A 21,075-nucleotide genomic window follows, 5' to 3' on the forward strand; every position below is an offset into this window, starting at 1 on the left:
TTAATTTATGAGATCAATTTTAAGCTTAAGCTCGACTCACAAACTCAGATTATCGAGTTATTAATAAGTCAAGCTTGAACTGGCTCGTAAATTGAACTTCTAGTTCTAAGGACAAATATCAACTCCCACGACCCATGTATTATTTTGTATATAATTTTTATATCTTTTATTTTTGTGTTAAAATTAATTAATAAAAATAAAAACATTATCTTTATATACCACAAAAATATTTAAAAAAAATGATATAAATAAAAAATAACACAAATATTATTTCTCGAATTAAATTCTATGGACGCCAAAACATATCAGCTCAAATAAAACGCAGATTTAAGTAACAAGACAATAAAATTGATCCATAACAACTTTAAAAAAAAAAAACATTTTTTTTTTCTTTTGAGAAAAATCCAAACCCCAATGTCATTTCTAATTTCTTAATCTTTGTCAGGTCTTAATAAGGTCCCATATAAAAATGATGTTCCGCATCGTGATGATAAAATTAAGATATTGATTAGTTGGTAATCACACATGTTAAGAGAATATACATTGCCATTTTAAATGTTTATACAGATATTTAAATGCTTAACAATACTAAATCAGTTTTAATTAATTGTAGAAATTCTCACATGATATAATGACGACCTAGCATAAATTCATAATTAAAAGTAAGTTGTTACAGGTTCATGAATCTATCTCACTTAGCAAAATTTCAACTCCTCCTACAGACACTGAATTTTAAATTACCACTTGTGATGGCCTAGCTAATTACATAAACAAATTCTTTGCATATGACTTGGTCCATATCTTCCACTTAAAGAGAAATATGTCATTATTAAAAATAAATTGTTCATATAAAATGTACTAAGTATTTGGAGGTCAAGTACTAGAATTGGAAGAAAAAACATCATTTGGGAGATTCTTATTTCTTTTATAATTGTGGGATTTTAATGGGGTCAAGTTAGGTTAATCAAATTTTATATTGTTAATAATTAAACTTGGACGCTGATCGCTGGATTATACATTGAAAGGAAAATAAAAAGGAATAATTAATTATAAGAAATTTAAAACTTTTGGTGTGATATAATTTATAAAACCATCTTTCTTAAATTTATTCTATATTATTGTGATGTAGTGATAACATATAGTAATACCTAGAACAAAAAGTATAGTTTTCTTCTCTATACAAAATAGGCTAGGTAATGAAAGAAACTGACTAGTATATATGGTTGTTATTGGTAACAAAATGGGTAATGGTAGGTAGAAAAAAAAAAGTCAGAATTTGTCTTATTTAGCATTAATTAATTATCGCAACAATTAATGAATACTAAATAAGACAAGTTATAGTTATTTTTTACTGATTTTCTTTGGTTACCAAATATTTTCGTAACAAAATATGCCAAAATGTGGCACAAAATAATATTTCATCCGTTATTTATTATATTGAGCCTGCTACACATACAAGCTTACAAGCTTACAAGTTGGCCCAGCCCAAATACAAGTCACGCGCATCAAGAGAGATTACATGGAGCGTCACCTTCACGCACTCAACACTCAAACGGTTACATATGGCAAACTCTTCCACTTCTTCCACTTCTTCCACTTCTCAAAGCGCTTCAAAAACAAGGAAACCCTTCCATTTTCGAGCGAAAATCAAAGTTCAAAATATACAAGTCATTGTTCGAAACCTCCGTCAAAACACCATCAAACTCTCCATCAAGAATCTGAAGAGAAAACAAAGCAACAATACTCAACGTAAGTTCATTAAGATTCCTGTATATTTTCCATATTACAAACTAGTTTTACTTTCCTTCTACGTCGTTGTTCTAGGGTTTACTGTTATTCTTGCTTCTTTGTTACACTGTTCTTCTACGTTGTTGTTCTAAGTTATCCTGTTATTCTTGTTGTTCTAGATCTTCTGGTAACTGATGTTTGGGGTTTATTCCGTAGATTGGGGGGTGTATACTGCTTGACCTTGTAATGTGGCTTGATATTGAAGCATGTTTGAGTGATATCTGACTGATATATATGGATACTATATCTGAATCATATCTATGGGAGTATCTCACTGTTATCAATGGGTGTATCTGATTCTTACATATGGGTGTATCTTACTGTTATTAATGGGTGTATCTGACTCATATATGCGTGTATCTTACTGATATCTCAATTAATTTGATATTGAAGCATGTTTGAGTGATACCTGACTGATATATATGGATTTATCTGAATCATATCTATGGGTGTATCTCACTGTTATCAATGAGTGTATCTGAATCATATCTATGGGTGTATCTTACTGTTATCAATGGGTGTATCTGACTCATATATATAGGTGTATCGTACTGATGTCTTTGGGTGTATTTTTTATTTCAAAGAAAATGGTAGCAAGAAACCAAACAAAAGACCTTAAGTGTGCCACACATCTCCTAAGTGATAAATTCAGAAACATGACTGAGGAGAAGAAGGTGATTGTGAGGGATCTAGGATTCGGTGGGTTGATGCACATCCCACCACTAAGGGTGCATCACCAACTGTTAAGGGAGCTGGCAAACAACTTCAAACTTGGGGAGAACAAACTGGAAACAGGATATGGTTCTTTCAAAATAACCCCAAAAAAAATAGGTCATGCGCTTAGCATCAATGCAACAGGTAACTAGCTCAAAATTATAGGTGTATATTAAGTTGATGCTTGGGTGTATTTAACGTTGATGCTTGGGTTTATTTGAACCGACTTTGATACTTTGTTGTTTTCCTTTTTGTAGGAAATCTGTTTCCTCAGAAAGTCGAGTATAAGAAACTTTCTGAGGATGACAAAATAATTTTTAGAAGATTCCAGGGTAAGACCCTCAAAAGTCTTACCGATGAGATGATGGATATCGGCGTTGGTAACGAAGAGGAACGCCTCATGTTCAAGAGGATTTTCATCCTCTATATACAGATGGCGTTCCTTTTGCCAACAACGATAAACAAAATCTCGCCTGTGCACCTGGCCCCAATTTTTCATATGGACGGCATCTCGGAGCGAAACTGGGGGGCCATGTTTTGACCTTCATCGTCAAGGGCATCACAGACTACAAGGAGAAAAAGAAGAAGGCAATTGATGGCTGCCTCTTTGCCCTGATGATAATATACTTTCATCTTTCAGAAAACAAAGGCAAGAAGAGGGCTGAAAGACCACCAAAACCATGGATTGCCAACTGGAGTAAGGAGCAGTTGGTCGAAAGAATGAATGCAGAAACAGAGGAAATTTTGGTAAGTTGAACATAATATGTTGGGTGTATATTTATTTATCTGAATGCTGCTAAATAAATTATCTGATGTTTCAGGGGATTGTAAACATGGCGTAAACAAGAGAGAAAATAAAAAAATAAAGAAAACAGAAAAAAAAACAAGAAATCAAGAAAACAAAAAAAAAGGAAGGCAAGTTCAACATTGTCTTCGGAGGAAGAAACAACTACTGACAGTGACAGTTCTACCTCTGAGTCTGAGACTCAAGAAGACTCAGAGGATTCAACAAGAAAATACCCCAGCAAAAAGGGGAAAAAGTAAGTACCATACTTGGGTGTAATTTCTTTTTCGAGTTGAGTGTATTTTGTGGAACCATTTGGGTGTATTTTGTTGATCAAGTTGGGTGTATGTAGTTTATTAAGTTGGGTGTATTTCGTTTGCTGCGTTGGGTGTATATTGTCCATTCAGTTGGGATGTTCTAAATAATGATTGTTTGCCTTCCAGAATGGACTCCAGAAAAAGAAAGAAGAGTCAAGAGAGGTCCGATTCTGATTTAGAATCTAAATCTGAATCAAGTGATGAGTAATGTCCTGAAATTATTACTCCTTTCTTTTTGCTTCATTATAACAATTTCGTGTATTAACTGAAGTGTCTATTATTAACTTATAGGAGCAAAGAATCATCACCGGTGGAGAAGAAAAAGAAAAAGAAAAAGACAAAAACATCACCAAAAAAGTAAGCACTTCTTTGGATAATATTCTGTGATAAAATTAATTTTTTATTTCTGATTGGTACTCTCTTTTTTCCACCCAGAACACAACCCAAAAAGAAAGAAGTTGTTGTTGAGCATTCATCTCCTGAAAAAGATCAATACTTTGATGGGTACAGTACCTCGTAAGCTATATTACCCTCTATCATCGTAATTATTTTTGTTAACATCTTCTTTTATGAATGTAGTGAGACATATGAAATATCAAGTGATGATCTAGAAGAATGGCTAAGGGGAAACGTTGAAAAAACTGCTGCAGAGGGGTATGTCTTGCTGGGGTGTCTATTTCAGATTTTGGTGTGTTTTGTTTGCTAATAATTGTTTCTTGTTTCGCAGGGAGAACCAAGCAGACATGCGATCGACAGAAGGTCGCTATGTCTCCTCTGAAACGTAAGAAGCTTTATTTAATAAAATCTTGTTATCATGATTGGGGTGTATTTTGTGGAACCATTTGGGTGTATTGTGTGGATCAAGTTGGGTGTATGTTGTTTATTAAGTTGGGATATTTCGTTTGTTGTGTTGCGTGTATATTGTCCATTCGGTTGGTTGTATCTTGTGCATTCATTTGGGTCTATTTTATACCTGTATTATATTTTGTGTGAATAACATGAAATCTGTTTAGAATACCGGCTGTGAACTTGGGAAGTGATGATCCTTCCTCTCAAGGACGCACAGAACAGAGTAGTGTAAACCAGCCGTCACAGAGCATGTAATTTCTCTTTCAAATAACCGTTACTTTTGTTCTTCTATTACCTTCTACTTCTAATTCTGTATATATATTTTTTTTAGAAAAAAAAGCCCTTTATTATTTTATTCAAGAAAAAAAAGGCAGGAAAAAAAAGCAAAAACTGCAAGTATGTAAGTTCTCAAAAAACAAAGCCTGTCTTCTTTTTGAATTGATCAGGTGTATTTTTTTACTTTCTTTGGGTGTATTTTAGGTTGAGTCCGATTCAACAGTCAGCCAGTGAGCCGGCTGATTCGAATATGATGGTTGTGAGGGAACAGACACCGTCGGATGCGCTTGCAATGTGAGTTTTTCAAGAATATTTCAACCTTATAACCTTATTATTTTCAAAGGCGTTGTTAACCTTTCATTTTTCTTCTTGTTTAGAGTCCCGATTCAAGTTTTTGTGCCGGCGTCCCAAACATCCACTGTGCCGGAACTTCAAGAAACACCTAAGACAGACTTTGAACCAACCCCTATGCTACAGATTGAAGGGACTAAAGAAACGTAAGAAATAGTTTTGGGTGTATATTTGTTTAGCGTTTGGGTGTATATTTGCAACAGTTTGGGTGTATATTGTTCCTGAATAGTTTTTTTTTACGCCATGATTAATTTTGTGTAACTGTGCAGCACTCCTGAAACCCCCAAACAACTTCAAGAGACCACACCCACAATTCCCCCAGCTCCAACTAAAATGTAAGTTCATCAGACTAAAATCAATCTTTGCTTATCATCCGTATATTCTTATTCTTATTCTTATTCTTATACATGATGATGCAGTCATCCAGCCGCAGAAGACGCTGCTGCCCTGTTGATGATGGCACGGACAGCAACCTATGTTCCTAAAACAGATCCAGGGGTGCCATCATTCAGCCTTGGATTGACTGATTCAAGCCAGGAGGGGGCATCAACGCAGGAGACAGAAAGGGCAAAATCTCCTGAAGCTGCAAATTTGCTAGAACAATTGGACGATTTGGTTCAAAAAATAGCAAGCAGTGCGGCGAAGGGAAAAAACAAAAGTCCACAAATTCAGAGGGGGACTGGGGGAGAAAGTTCTGCGAAGTTTGAAACTCCTGGGGCAATAAATCAGATTACGGATGATATGAAACAAAAGTGCTACATCTGGGGGACGAGACTGAAGGAAGACGCAGATGGCAATACTAACGAGTATGAGGAGATGTGCACTCTCGTTGCCCAACATGAATACATTCTGATGAGAATGCACCTTGCATCCCTCCAGGCAAAAAGTGATATAGAATCTCAGGTAATATTAGAATAACATTAATGTTTTTACACCAAAGTCAACTGCAATGTTTATTAATGTAAAATTGATTTCGGCATATATTTCTAGATTGTATCTGCCATCTGCCTCATCCTCAACCAGAAAAATGAAAAGAGGTTTCAAGAACAAATATACTGTCTCCCCTCCCGATATTGTGGTAAGTGTTACTTCTACGAACTTTGGGTGTATTTTCTGTATTGAATTCGGTGTATTTCTTACGTTCGATTGGGTGTAAGTTGTGTATTTTCAGTATCTCATTTCTTGTTTCGCAATTCTTGCAGAGCATGGCACTTTCGGATACCCAAACGGGGAATTCATATCACCGAAAACGAATAAGGAATTCAGGGTGGAAGACTACCCGAGTTTTATTCCCTTCATAGATAGAAAAAAATTAACTTCGCATCCTTATGTAAGTTTTCGTTTGCTAAATTTGTTAGTACGCTTATTTACTTATATGCCAAATAAAATAACGCACTGTTGAAATGTGGCAATCCTTCAGATTTTTGCACCTGTTTGCCACTCGGGACATTGGTGGTTATGGATGATAAATACAACGAAGTGGAAATGTCATATACTTGACCCGCTACACAAAAAAGCTCCAAGCGAAGAGAGAAAGCAGATTAATAAATTCACTGTAAGTTGTCTCTGTCTTCTTTACTTTAATAGATAAGTCTATTTCGTTAGTTGTGTTGGGTGTATGTTGTCCATTCAGTTGGGTGTATCTTGTGCATTCATTCGGGTGTATTAATGATTTGTTTTGGTATTTAAGGGATATGTATTTTCAAGATTGAGAGCATATGCCGGCGGGGAACCTCTGCAGAAAGATGAGAAGGAGAAGGAAATTAAAGCATCATATGTTAAAATATCAGGCCAAAAAACAAGGTATAAATTTGTGACTCTGAACATTAAACTTTCCTAAATGAGATTTGTAATCTATTTTCTTCGTTTTTAGCTATGACTGCGCTATCTACGTTATGAAGTGGCTTGAGTTAATTGAGCCGGAAAACATTAAAAAGGGGAAGTATAAATGGGATAATTGGAAATAGGTAACTGTCTTTAGAACTATATAACTCTGTATTACTTTACTGAATTAATATTGCTGTTTAAACATAATATACTTTTTAATTGTAGGAGGAGGTGGACCACTATAGAGTGGAGTATGCTTTCCGGATACTATTCAGTGAGATGAATAAACAGAGAGATCGGGCAATTAGAGAGAGTAGTGCTATAAGGCTGTCGAAGCCATCCTCTGTATTATTGAGTCCGTTTTGTCAGATAAATTCTGCTGATATAGAAACTGCGTAATCCAACTGTTGGGTAGTTTGTAAATTGAACAAATGATGTAAATATTTGCCATTTATCAACAACTTCTATTCCATGTATATTTTTTTCCATAGTTAAACTATCTGTGCTGTTAAACTGTCTGTGCTGTATTCAAAAGCTGTATTACAGGTGATAAAATATGAAGAAAAAAATCAAGGCATATATAAACGCAAATTATAAACTGTTACACCCAACGCAAGTCTAATAATACACCCAAGATTACATAAAATATACACCCAAACTGTATGTGCTGTATTCAAAATGTATGAATTACATGTACTAAAATATGAAGAAAAACATCAAATCAAATATACACCCATAACCTGCGAATTTTTACAGCTTTTGTTCTATATGTATCTATATATGTGTCTATATCTAAATTGTGAATTAACAAAAATACACCCAAAAGAACAGTGCTTTTACACCTATATTCTATAAAACTATACACCCAAAGAGTTATCCCCCGCTGCTGGTACCCTGAACTGATAATTCATAACGTGTCCTTGATATTGGCTGGAAATTGAATGCACCGCTGATGCAGCATCAAACAGGTTTATCTTAATATAACACTCACACATTAGCTAAACTATTAACGAGAAAAATAAACTCAATCGCCACAAATTTAAGGAACATTACTTTTACCTCGCTTAAAACTTTCGTCTTCTTCTTCTTTGTGGCATTTGCAATCTGTTTCTCCAACTTTGAACCTAGCCTATTTTTTGGACGTCCTCTTGTTCGAATCCTTGGCGGGCTTTGAAGCTCGTTAACGGATTCCAAGTTGGCGTCTTCGTGGGATAAAGAAGATGTCCCCTTTCTTTTGGCTTTTAATGATTCCATCTCGGCCATGACGTTATCGTACGCACGGTGCAGAATTGCAGTCAGCTCCTCCGATTCGGAGGCAAATTCGCAAATATTTTGCGAACGAAAAACCAATTGGTCGAACCTCTTGCTTCTTGGCTCCATTAGTGGCTCGTCGTGGCTGCTCTTGATGTGTGTGTGTCGCCTCTTTACCTTCTTGCTCCATCGTTCCAGTATATATCTAGGGGACACTTGGCTTACTTGTTCGAAGCTTAACACGCTTAGTGCGTGACGGCACAGTATCCCTCTCGACTCGAATAATAAGCATTGGCATTTTACCTCGGCTGCAACTGAGTCGTAAGTAACCACGAACTTGTTGAATATTGAGCTGAAAACTTGTTCTCCGACTTCGTATACTGAATAGCCTAGAGCGGAATTCCTTAATCTGGTGATGCAATTCGCCTTTCCTCTGAATTGCGCTTGGACTTCCCTAAACTTTGCATGAGTGTACGCATCTTGAAACTGAGCTTCAATGGAGGATTTGGTTGCACACGGTATGACCGTATGAAAATCTGCAGCATCTAATTCTCTCTCTGCTTGCTCCCTGCTTCCGAGGCAATTATCGTATTGTTTGACGAACTGAATAAGCGAGCTGTTCCGAGTGATATACTTGTTAAAAAATGAATGCATACTCTCGCTCCTTTGTGTGCTTCTCATCCCTGCCCAGCAGTGGTGATCCAGATAGATAGGAACCCATATGTGACGGTCTTCGTACAGATCTGCATAATACACCCAAACACAGACTGTAAATACACCTGAAAGAACATGCAATATACACCTCTGCTGCAGATTTTAAAAAGACATTACCTGAAAGCCACTTTTTGTCCGCAAGACCAAAATTCAGCAGAAAATCGTTCCAATTCCTATCGAATGAGTCTTTGCTATGAGAGTTCCAAACAACTTGGCTCATTTCTTGTTCAATATCGGCATGTCCCTTGTACCCGTTTAATTTGCTTGGAATCTTCTTCATGATGTGCCAAATACACCAACGGTGAACTGTTGTTGGCATACAGGCCTCTAAAGCCCTTTTCATTGATGCGCACTGATCGGTGAGAAACCCTTTCGGAGTGTTTCCTCCCATGCAACGAAGCCAGCATTGAAATAACCATTTGAATGATTCAATTTCTTCGTTCTTCATCAAAGAGCATCCGAGAAGTGTTGACTGACCGTGGTGATTCACCCCGACAAAAGAACCACAGACCAAATTATACCTGAAACAAATGACCATGGTCCAGAATGCAAAATCATTAGTTACACCCCAACAAATGCTTCGTATTCACCCAATGAAACAGCCAATATACACCTCTGCTGCGGATTCATAAAAATAAATTAATTTAGCATCATAAACAGGGACAGTTTGTTACCTGTTTGTATTGTAGGTGGTGTCGAATGAAATGACGTCTCTGAAATACTCAAAGGCGGCTCTGCTTCTTGCATCGGCCCAAAAAGCCAGCTTAATCGATTGATCCTCCTCGAGTTCGAGCTCAAAAAAGAAATTCGGATTCTTCTCTTTCATTCTTAAGAAATATTTCCCGAATTCCTTTGCATCTTCTTGTTCGGAAACATTCCGCACTTCCCTGGTAATGTAATTCCTCACGTCCTTTTCGATAAAATTTAACTCGCGGTGACCCCCGGCAGCCGCAACAAATGATTGGTAGGTTTTGCTTGGTCTGATACCAGCCTCCTCGTTATTCTCTATCGTACGACGAATGGACATGCTTAGTTCCCTGTGCTGTTTGAGCATCTCTGCTTTACTTGGACAGCAGGGGTGTGAATGATCCAGCACAACCTTTGAAATGATCCAAGCACCGACATCCTTCAATGTGTGTATATAAATTCTTGCAGGACAGTTTAAACCGGCTGTCGGATTGGTCTTCTCGGTCGGAGATATTTTAGATTTCTATTTTCCCTCTCTGCTACATGTAATCAGTTGATTCTTAATCTCGTTTCCCTTCCTATTTGTGCACCGAACTCTTGTAGAGAAACCTGCAGCCTTGGCGTAGTTCCTGTAAAATTTTCCAGCATCTTCAAAGGTGGTAAAGGTCATTCCAACCTTCGGAACAAGCTCGTCATCAACAACCGAGAGAGGCTGCACAATACACCGTGTCAGAAACTGTGAATACACCCGTAGATATGATTCAAATACACCCAATCATGCCTAATATGATACACCCGAACCGCAACAACTCAACTACACAATGACCTTTAAAGCCATAAACTGTAAATACACAGGCTGCAGAATACACCATGTCAAAAACTAAAAACACACCCAATCATGTCTGATATAATACACCTGAACAACAACAACTCAATTAAAATAACAAAAAACCAGTAAAGTATAGATACACCCACACTTCTAGCAAAAATACACCCAAAAAAGACCTGATCTACACCCGAGCGTCTGCTATAAATTCCAGGTAATTAATCACAACTAATACATTGAATCGACAGATTCATGTTAATGTGTTAGTTTCACAGTCAATGTTCAGCAATTTTTCAACTACAGAATGCTATACAAATTACTGAAAGAAAATTCATACTAATCCTATGTAAATCAAACCTCAGGAACTTCGTTAGATTCAAATTCATAATCCACTTTGCCTGGATTCAGCTGACAATCTGAGGTTGAATGATCCATTATCTTCAAAACGAGTTCAAACTTTGATTTCAGAAAACAACAAATCAAAATAGAAAACGAAACTCGAGTTGCAGAGAGAGAAAAAGGTAACGTAAACGAAGAACATACCAGTGAGAAAAGGAGAGGAAAAGAACGATGGAGAAGAAGGAGGGAAGACGCGCAAGAAGAAGAACAACCAAATCTCAAAATAACGAAAACGAAGAAGGAAACAAATATTTTAAATTTGGTAGTTAGATATACGCGGGATCTTATATAGCGCGTGTAATCAACGTATGTGGAGCAGCGCATATTTTAGTTTTATTGTTTAATAAACTTGTAAAGCATACAAGCCCTAATGACTTGTATGCAGAACTTTTCCGTTATTATATTTTTATTAAAATTCATAATTTGTTGTATTAAATATCTGTATATAGAATAAATGATGAATGTGCTACTAAATTTTGATATTGACAAGTATTATATATGAAATAGAATAATACCTTAATTTTTACAACTTAGATTTTGACGTATTTTATCAAATATTATTTATATTTAAAGGTTGATATAGAGATGTTTATCTCTTAACTTTTAAAGACTAAATTAAGTATATTGTCATTATCATAACCTCTCAAAAGTTAATTTTATGGATTCTCCTATGGTAGACATGATCCAGTTCAGTTTGCAAAATTCGGTTCGGATTCAAATATTTAGGAGCTAATTTAATGTATTTTATCGAATTTAAAGATGACACGGATCTTAAACATAGATCCAACCATCCTTTAGGATCAAGTTCGGGTCAAAATAAATCCGACTTTACCTGACTCATTTACATATTAAGAGAACTAAAAAACATATACATATTTTAAATTAATTTTAATATTATATATATTAATTATAAATTTATTACTTTATTTTTAATTACACTTATTAAATTAGAAAATAGATCAAAGAAGCATCAAATTAGAATTTATGGACAAATTCAAATTCAAATATGGATATCAATCTCAAAAACAAATTTTTTCTTTATAAATAAGTGTATCATAAATAAGTTTCTTTATAAATTATTGTTAAAATTTTAAAGATCCGATTTTCACCCGATTTAGACCCGATATAATTATGACCCGAAAATATTTAGATTTCATCAGATTTAGGATCAGGTTATAATATAAAAAATATACTTTATATATATTTCGAGTCAGATCTAAGTCAGAACAAATCTAGTTTCACCCGATTTATGTACACCCCAAAATTCCCCTACAAGAAAACTGAGAAAACTTAATAGGTGGTGGCAAAGATCCAATGGTATGGGATTTGGAGCTACACACAAACAATTTTTACTTTTTCGATGAATTAACTCCATGCTAGTCTTTTTTTTTTTTTTTGATAAAATATTTTTTTTTAATTTGTCAAAATATTTAAAAATATTTTTAAATTTTATTAAATTTGTCTAACAATAATATATAATAATTATGTATGATTTGTTTATATTAAAGATTATTTTTATAAAATTATTGTTGAATTAGTAATAAATTTTATAAAAATTTCGCTGTTAATTAAGAATATGTAAAAAATTTTTGAGATAAAATTAAAAAAATATATAATTTAAAAATATTTTAAAAATTTTGATAAATTTCAGAAACAATTTTTTATTTTTATTTTTCTTTTTTTAGTGTAAATTATTTCAAGCATCGTTGGTTACATTGAACATGGCCATATTATTTCTTCAAGCTAGTTAGGCTCTCCAAACTTGATGGGGTCCAGGTTTACAAATCGAATATAACCATGAATTTAACTATTTCTGTAAACATGGTTGTTGAAAATAAACTATAACAATTTATGTCTCAACATACGCTTCATAAATCATAAGAAGTGGATATAGAAGTGAATGACCGTAAATTTATGTGGTTTAGAGGTCAATTGTGCAATCAAATTAATAAAATATTGGTGAGTTTGATTTTATTGTTATTATTTAGAGCACTTGGTTGAAAAAGAATAACAAAATTGTCAAGAATCAAGAATCAGGTGTTGGAGGAGTAATTAACAGGTCGATTAAGAGTTACAAAGAGTATAGTGATATTTAATTTTTTGGGTTGTTAATGACTTTTGTCAAAGATGATTAGAAATTAGTTTATTTTATCTGTTTAGTACTTTTTGTTGAGACGTTGATGCTCCATTTTATTGTGTTGAACTTTTTATTTAAAAAAAAGCCGATTATTGAAATTGTATTTATTTTGATAAAGATTCGTATAGTTGTTTCTATATAAAATTTATAATTAAAAAATATTAAATAATTTAATATATTTAATTAAATTATTATTTAATATTTTTTAATTATTCATAATTCAACTTTTTTTTTGCTGAACCATCAAGAAACCGGTCCAACAACCGATATTAAATTCGGTTCAGCCTTCAATAAAACCACCCAATTTACAAACCGGAAGTAGAAAATTGGATTTTTTTTATTTTTTTGGGGGGGTCAGAGTCAGAGATTAGGGATTTTAATTTGTAACATCATAGATAGATAGCACTTTCAGTATCAGAGTGTGGTTCAAGAACCCTAACTCTAACTAGAAAATTGGATAAAAACCAGATAGACAGAACGGGCCATATTATACTCTTGGATTTTTTATTTCTTTTGTGAAAAAGAGCAAATCCAATAAAAACACGAAAGCCAGCCCAACATACGCTTCATAAATCATAGTTTTATAGTATTCTTTATTAAGTTTTCATAAAAAAACTCAGAACCAGAGTGAAGGTGTGTAGCAGCCAGTGAGGAAGAGACCCAGCCCAGTAGGTTTTTTTTTTTGAAAGCAAATAGCTCAACACAATAGCAGTGGAGCACCAAAGTCACCCAATTCTCAAATTAAACAAACCTAAAAAGTAAAAACGATAACCAAACTAAATTCGTCTCCATGTCATCTCCGTCATAGCCATCAACAACTAAAGGGATCCCCACCGCTCCACTCGTTAGCACTATTTGAAGACATGTTGATAATTTCTTTAACTCCTTTGCTTGTTTGCTTAAAAATTCGTCTATTCCTTTCCAACTATAAGTTCCAGACGATCGCGGAGAAGCACCTCAACCGGTGATTACGCTCTTCCATCCTCCTCGGTTCCTCTGTCCAACTAATAAAGTGTTCTTTCATTGATCCCGGATAAGTCCATCGTGGGCCAAAAGCTAAGATCCAAGCGCTCCACACCTGCCAAGCAAATACACATCCTAGAAACAAGTGATGTACATCTTCCACCTCGTTATTACAAAGAACACAAGTAACATCAGCTTGACTGATGATTCCAAACCGGCTCAACCTGTCCTTTGTATTCACTCTTCCTATTAGAACAAACCAAACAAACAGCTCCACTCTAGGCGGAACTAACCCCTTCCAAATAGTCCTGGTGAAGCTGTAGCTAGTTACCTCCTCTGGGATCAGTTCCTCCTGCATCACCTGCACAAATGAGTTAATTGTAAAAATATCTCGCCTATCATATTTCTACACCAGCCCAGTAGGTTCTGGTAGGTATGGTTTGTGGTGGGCCTTGGCCCAGTTTCCTAGCTCATAGGCAAAACCAATTCTTTTTTTTTTAAATCATTGAAATATATTAAAAATATTTACAAAATATTTATAAACATCTATATGATATAATATGATAAGAATATAATTTAAGCATTTGTGTTTATGTTTTGTGTGTTTATTTTATGATTTTATAATTTTTTTTTGACTGAGTTTTTTATTTTTTTTAATCAATATCCTGATTTCATATCTCATTTGATATTTAAAACATTAATAATTAGAGAATAAAAGATAAAAATATAAAATATTAAACTTGAATAAATTCAATTTTCATTAATTTACCATCTAAACGTTAAAATTGATTTCCAAATCAATTCAATTCAATTCTCATTTTATATCTTTTATCCCAAATATAATATTATATTTAAAATTAAAGTAATTTCAATTGAGGAAATATTTTTTTCATGTTTTCAAACCTTTTCAGAAATTTTTTGTTGTTTTAATCTTGCACACATTATTTTGTCTGTTAAACTATTAAGGGTGTGTTTGGCAAACGCGTTATAAGAGAAGAAGCACGTTTAGCCTTCTTGAAAGTTTCAATTTTTTGTTTGGCAAACTTTTCACCAACGGACTTTTAACCATCAATATTCCATCTTTATTTATCTTTTACCAACTTTATCCTTTATATATATTATTATATTATTTAATATTTATAAAATTCTTATTATTTTTGCTTACATAAACTCTTTTTTTCTATTATTTATTTTTTTTATTTTTTATTAATTATTTATTTGATATTATATATTTTTATAATTGTAATTTTTTGTATTATTTTTATTATTTTTTTATAATATGATTTATTGATTCTATTAGGTAAAGTAAATTAAACAAAAAATTAATTGTAAATAATAATAATAATAAATTATAGCATATTAAAAAAGAGTATTAAGAGTACTAAAAATATACTATATAAAAAATATCATAAAAATTTTTTTGATTTATTTCAATTACTACCAAGATAAATATTTAATTTTTTTTATTATTCTTAGTACTTTCTAAAATTTATATTTTGTTAGTTTTAATTAAAAATGTATTTTACCAATTTTTATATATTATTTTTATTTTAGTGTATAAATATTAATTTTATTATAGAATTAATTAATAAGATCTATTCAAATATCTAAATTAAAATAATAAAATAATATACAAAAATTTACCTAAAAATTACGAAAGTCTTCCCCTTTCAAATTACACCGTTACATATAGCAAAGGGACAAAAGGCGATAAGCAAACCCATACATGAGAAATGGTGGTCACATATTCACAGTTGATCAATTATGCTTGAGGCCAAACATGGAATGGGGCTACAGCTTCAAGCTTGTGTGGAAATGACTCAAACAAAAGAAAAGAGAAAAAATATCAATTCCACTGCTATCACACATTTACGTTCTTCCAGGAAATAAAAAGGATAAGATTATGGTCTCTTCCTCCACGTGGCACTCCCACAGTGGTTGCTAACGATAAGGCTAGCATTCAAATTTTTTCCACTCTCGTGTGGCTAATATCCCATAATGCTATCACTCACCCAATCCAATGGCTCAAATTCTCCACCAACCAATCCCTTCTACTTGAGGCCATTGGATTTCAATCCATCCCACTGTACCATTATATAAACAGAGTTAGAGAGGCAGCTTTTCATTTCAAGCAAGTTAGAAAAACAAAAGAGGAAAACATGGCTTCCTCCATGATCTCCGCCCCTGCTTTCACCGCGGTTAACCGTGCCTCACCGGCACAGGCTAACATGGTGGCTCCATTCAGTGGCCTGAAATCCTTGGGTGGCTTCCCGGTCACCAGAAAGACCAACGACATCACCTCCGTCGCTAACAACGGTGGAAGAGTCCAATGCATGCAGGTAACAACATATCATAACATAACAACCACTTGCAATGAATATTAATAGAAAGTCTCAGAGCTCATCACTTTTATTAAATCTAGTCAACATTTAACTATTAAGAAAAAGAGTGCTTAGCTAATGAGTTATAATTTAAATGATATAGTCTTTTCGTACTCAAATTAAGAGGTTGCGATTAAGAGGTTGCGGGTTCGAGTTTTCTATCTTTGGTAGAAAAAAAAAAGTGTTTAACCCTATATTATTAGATATAATTTTACATCATTAAAAATATTAATAATGACTAATTAATAGTTATAAATCACAAAATGTGTTAGTATCTAACACTACTGGAAGAATGATTGTATCAGGTATGGCCACCACTTGGGAAGAAGAAGTTCGAGACTCTTTCATACTTGCCAGACCTGAACGAAGAGCAATTGAGAAAGGAAGTAGACTACCTTCTAAGGAAGGGATGGGTTCCGTGCTTGGAATTCGAAGTCGGGGTCAGTTAGTTACATATTTTAACGGCTCTTTCTTGTAAACTAACTAACTAACTAACACGAATGTTGCGTGTTGGTGGTTAGTTACATATTTGAACGGCTATTTGTTGTTTGGTAACCTACTAACAAACTGTTGTGTGCAGTACGGATTTCCATACCGTGAGAACCACAGGTCACCGGGATACTATGACGGAAGGTACTGGACAATGTGGAAGCTTCCCATGTTTGGATGCACCGACTCAGGTCAGGTCATCAAGGAACTTCAGGAGGCTAAGGCTGCATACCCCAAGGCATTCGTCCGTATCATCGGTTTCGACAACGTTCGCCAAGTGCAGTGCATCAGCTTCATCGCTTACAAGCCCGAGGGCTACTAAATCTTATAAAACCAACGAATCATTCGTAGACTTCTCTTTTGTGTGTACTCAAACCATTGTAACAGCCTTTTTTTTACTTGTTCTTTATTTTTCGCTTTTGTGCGATTTCATCCTAAGTATTTTTGGTTTCTGTTTTCGGATTACCATATAAAAGGATGAGAACTGTTGAATAATAAACTATTATCTTTTGTGAAAATTCGGCTGCTATTATATTGGATTTGTTATGTAGACAATAACTTTTGTGAATAGTATGAACAATGGACTCTAGAATTGGCTCAATAAAATTAAAAAATACTTCACTTATTTAATTATAAATAGGAATAACCAGTAAAGTGAGTCATTGGATGAAAGTTCACACCATTAAAACCATCATTGATGGCTATTTGATGGTTACAAATCACAAAAGTTACTGGCCCCTAGCATTCCTCGAACATCTGGTATATTCATTATTTACATTGTTTAATATTCTTCTTGTCTATCTATACTTTTTCATTAACTTCAAGCGAAATTGATAATTGACGGTTGTCAAATAATTTAACAGATTTAATTTCGTTGTCAAATGATTTGACAAATTTAATTAAGTTATCATCTAAGGACGTTCATCTAAATGTACCTCAAATTTCAATTTTTTTAATAATAAAAGTGATTATTATATTTAGATAATTTAGTTACAACTCTATAAAGTTAATACAATTATAATTGCTTGAATAATAAAATATAATATAAAATATAAATTTAATTATCTAACCAAATTAAAGAAAACAATTTAAATATATTAAAAACGTACTAATTATATATTCTCTAACACCAAGGATCCTTTGTTGTCGAAAATGAAATCTACACTGAATTGAAGTCAGATAATGTTATTGCTAGATAAGTGATGGATCACACAAAGGAAAAATTGATGTATATAATAAGTACAGTTCATATTCTTTGGTCCCCTCCCTCCAGTAAAATGATGATTCTGAAAGCAAATTGTTTCAAAATATGAATCGCAATGGAAGAATATAATGTTGCCAGCTGATCTTCCAAAAAAAAATAAAACAATTAATATGAGTTGCTTAATTCTTGGTATCTCAATCTCAAGATACTGTATATAATCTATTGGAGCAACTAGAAATGCTTTAACAATCTTCAATTTGCATATCCTTGATGGGACAATTTCTCAAGAATCTTTCAGGGAAAAAATTAAACATTATTCTTAAAACACAAATGAGTGTTACATGCAATAAGTTTTTCGGGCCACATATGGTTTACATAATGATTTTACATTTCTGACAAGTTTACACTAAAAATTTTGATTTGAAATGTTTTTTCATTAAAAGATTAAAAAATATCAAAGCATTATCTATGATTATTTGAAGAATATTTTATTTTTATTTTTCATTAACAAAGTAGGGTATTATTCTACAGCAATGAGATGGCATTATTAGATAATAGCTAGTACAATTTTTCTTATGTACTAACTAATTATTATTATTATGAGCGGCTATATATCCAAGTCTTTTTGGCAATTAATTCCAATTAAATTGGTTTAAATTCAACAAAAATCAATTTTATTAGTGAAGCATATACATAAATATTTTGCGTTTTTCTCCTCTTCCTATTTCTTCTTCTACTTCTTCGTGTTTTTCCTCTTACTTCGCATTTTTCTTTCATTCTTCTTCGTGTTCCTTTTCCTTCTTTTTGCGTTCTTTTTTCTTGGTTTTATTCTTTTTAAGAGAGTAAATCAAGAAGAATTTTGAGAAAATGAAATAAGAAGGAAAATGTGAAGAAAAAAAAAGATGAAAAAAAGAAGACAAAGCGAAAAATAAGAAGAAAAAATTCAAGTGAAACAAAACTAAATGAACTTAAATTAAATTAAAAAATGAATCGAAATTTTTTAAGGAATAAATACTTAACTGCAACATCAAGTAAACCTCAGTTAATTCACAAATGAACTGAAATTAGTTCAAATTTGAACAAAAACTAAGTAAACAACCACACATAAACAAGTTCAGCAAATTCAAGCGAAACAAAACTAAATGAACCTAAATTAAATCAAGAAATGAAGTGAAATTTCTTAAGAAATAAAAAATTTAGTCAATACTTAATAGCAGCATCAAATGAACCTCAGTTAATTCATAGATGAACCGAAATTAGTTTAGATTTGAACAAAAACTAACTAAACAATCACACATAAACAAGTTCAGCAAATTTAAGTGAGACGAAACTAAATAAACCTAAATTAAATTAAGAAATTAACCTAAATTTCTTAAAGAATAAAAAAATTGGTCAATACTTAACCGCAGCATCAAGTGAACCTCAATTAATTCACAAATGAACTAAAATTAGTTCAGATTTAAGCAAGCAGTAAAAAAAACTCAATCATCAATAAAAACACATTGAATTCATTTCTAGATCCAAATGAATTTCAAATAAACTAAGAAATGAAACGAAATTATTTAATAATGACACAAGAAAAAATCAGTACCAATAAAAATATTAGCAAAATATTGGTGTTGTTAGTGATGATGATAACAAAAATTGAGAAGAAAGAGGAGGAAGAGAAAAAGAAGCAACAACAATGAATGTGTGCATAAATTTAAAATATTTTGTTAAACTTGATTAGTGTTATGACTTAAATATAAAGATTTATTCTATTATTATTAATCATGGGTCCGATGTTTTGAATATCTCAGATCAAATTAAATAAATAAATAAACAATAATAAAAGTTGTGAATAAAAATAACTTATATTGCATTAATATCGTAATTGGACCAGGACCTTTAGATAGCTACACTTGTGGACAATGCTAACTTAAGATAAAGAAACAGATAACAATAAGTTTCACCTCCTTTACCAATACCACATCATATATGTTTATGAAACATTGACATAATACGATTGATGGAGTAGTGCCGTATGAGACAGCATGTAATCTTGATATTAAAATGGGAAATTTCGAAGGACTCACATGATGATGCACTTTGCTTTCATCGCTATATTGATCGAGCATTCTTGTGGTGAAGATCGTAGGAAAATTAATAGTACATTCATTTCAAGCAAAATAAAAAATATAATAGTGCAAAAGTTATAAAAACAAAATAGAAATTGGAAAAGCAAAATCTTATCAAAACTAAAGCTAATTAATCTAAAAGAAGTAAAGAACTAATTCTAATTGTATTAATTGTATCACCAAAATTATATACATATACTAAAATTAATTACTAAAATCAGATAGCATATATTTATATATAAATATTATTATTTAACTTATTTTTAACATTTATTTTATTTTTAAAGTAAAAGACAAATAGGTCCCTAATCTTTTAAAATGATGACATTTTCGTCTCTCAAGATTGGAAAATACATTTCGATTCCTCACGTTTTAAAACGCGTGACAATTAGATCCTTCCTTGAGTTGGGCTTCAAAACGGCAACGGAATATGCTGACCTGGAAGGGTAGACTGTTAAGTGTCCGTTTTAGTTGCTGATATGGATGGAGAACAAATTTTTAATGGACAAATTAGTCCTTGATGCTTAACATCTTGCCTCTGCCATGCGAGTTTCTGCTCAAAGACCCTCCCACTCTCCTCATTTTGATTATTCTGAAACTTGTTCATAGCTTGCTCCTATTGATTCAAAACCTCCTGAAGGTTGTGGTAGGCTTAGAGAAGGGGGGGTTGAATCTATGCCTTCCTTTTTAGTTGCAGTTATTACCCTTTTAAAACAAATTAGCAAATCTGATTCTGTTTGAACTCAACAGCGGAAATTTATGAGACAATTTATTTTTGTCTCATGAATGTCAGAAAACAGAACACAGCAGAGAGAAGAAGAACTAACACCAGCAAGTATCCTGGTTCGGTTGCCTTGTACTATGCAACCTACATCCAGTCTCCTCCACAACTATGGAAGAATTTCACTATAGTCAACAGTATCACATACACCAATAACACAGGATTGACCCAATCTTTTCTCACTCAAGTTCTAACCTAACTTGACATTGGCTATGCTAAT

General features: G+C 33.0%; 1 protein-coding gene across 2 annotated transcripts; it reads left to right on the plus strand.

The window, feature by feature from the left end:
- The first annotated feature begins 15,580 nt into the window (after positions 1 to 15,580).
- On the plus strand, positions 15,581 to 17,271 carry LOC112783179 (ribulose bisphosphate carboxylase small subunit, chloroplastic 1). Of its 2 annotated transcripts, none has more exons than XM_072230174.1 (3): positions 15,581 to 16,222; positions 16,570 to 16,712; positions 16,845 to 17,271. In XM_072230174.1, exons 1-3 carry the CDS (start codon positions 16,043 to 16,045, stop codon positions 17,224 to 17,226), a joined length of 705 nt encoding a protein of 234 aa, XP_072086275.1. In that variant the 5' UTR covers positions 15,581 to 16,042; the 3' UTR covers positions 17,227 to 17,271. The 2 variants fall into 2 exon arrangements, with proteins under 2 accessions (XP_072086275.1, XP_025681773.1); XM_025825988.2 differs by having other exon boundaries at positions 16,570 to 16,704.
- The last annotated feature ends 3,804 nt before the right edge of the window (positions 17,272 to 21,075 follow it).

The sequence above is a fragment of the Arachis hypogaea genome, chromosome 20, assembly GCF_003086295.3.
Source record: "Arachis hypogaea cultivar Tifrunner chromosome 20, arahy.Tifrunner.gnm2.J5K5, whole genome shotgun sequence".
In the NCBI taxonomy this organism is placed as follows: domain Eukaryota; kingdom Viridiplantae; phylum Streptophyta; class Magnoliopsida; order Fabales; family Fabaceae; genus Arachis; species Arachis hypogaea.

Excerpts from the sequence above, each read along its gene's own strand:
- LOC112783179 (XM_072230174.1), top strand. The coding sequence starts at position 16,043 with ATGGCTTCCTCCATGATCTCCGCCCCTGCTTTCACCGCGGTTAACCGT. Across the intron at positions 16,223-16,569 it reads GAAGAGTCCAATGCATGCAG|GTATGGCCACCACTTGGGAA; the intron begins GTAACAACATAT and ends TGATTGTATCAG. Across the intron at positions 16,713-16,844 it reads TTCGAAGTCGGGGTCAGTTA|TACGGATTTCCATACCGTGA; the intron begins GTTACATATTTT and ends TGTTGTGTGCAG.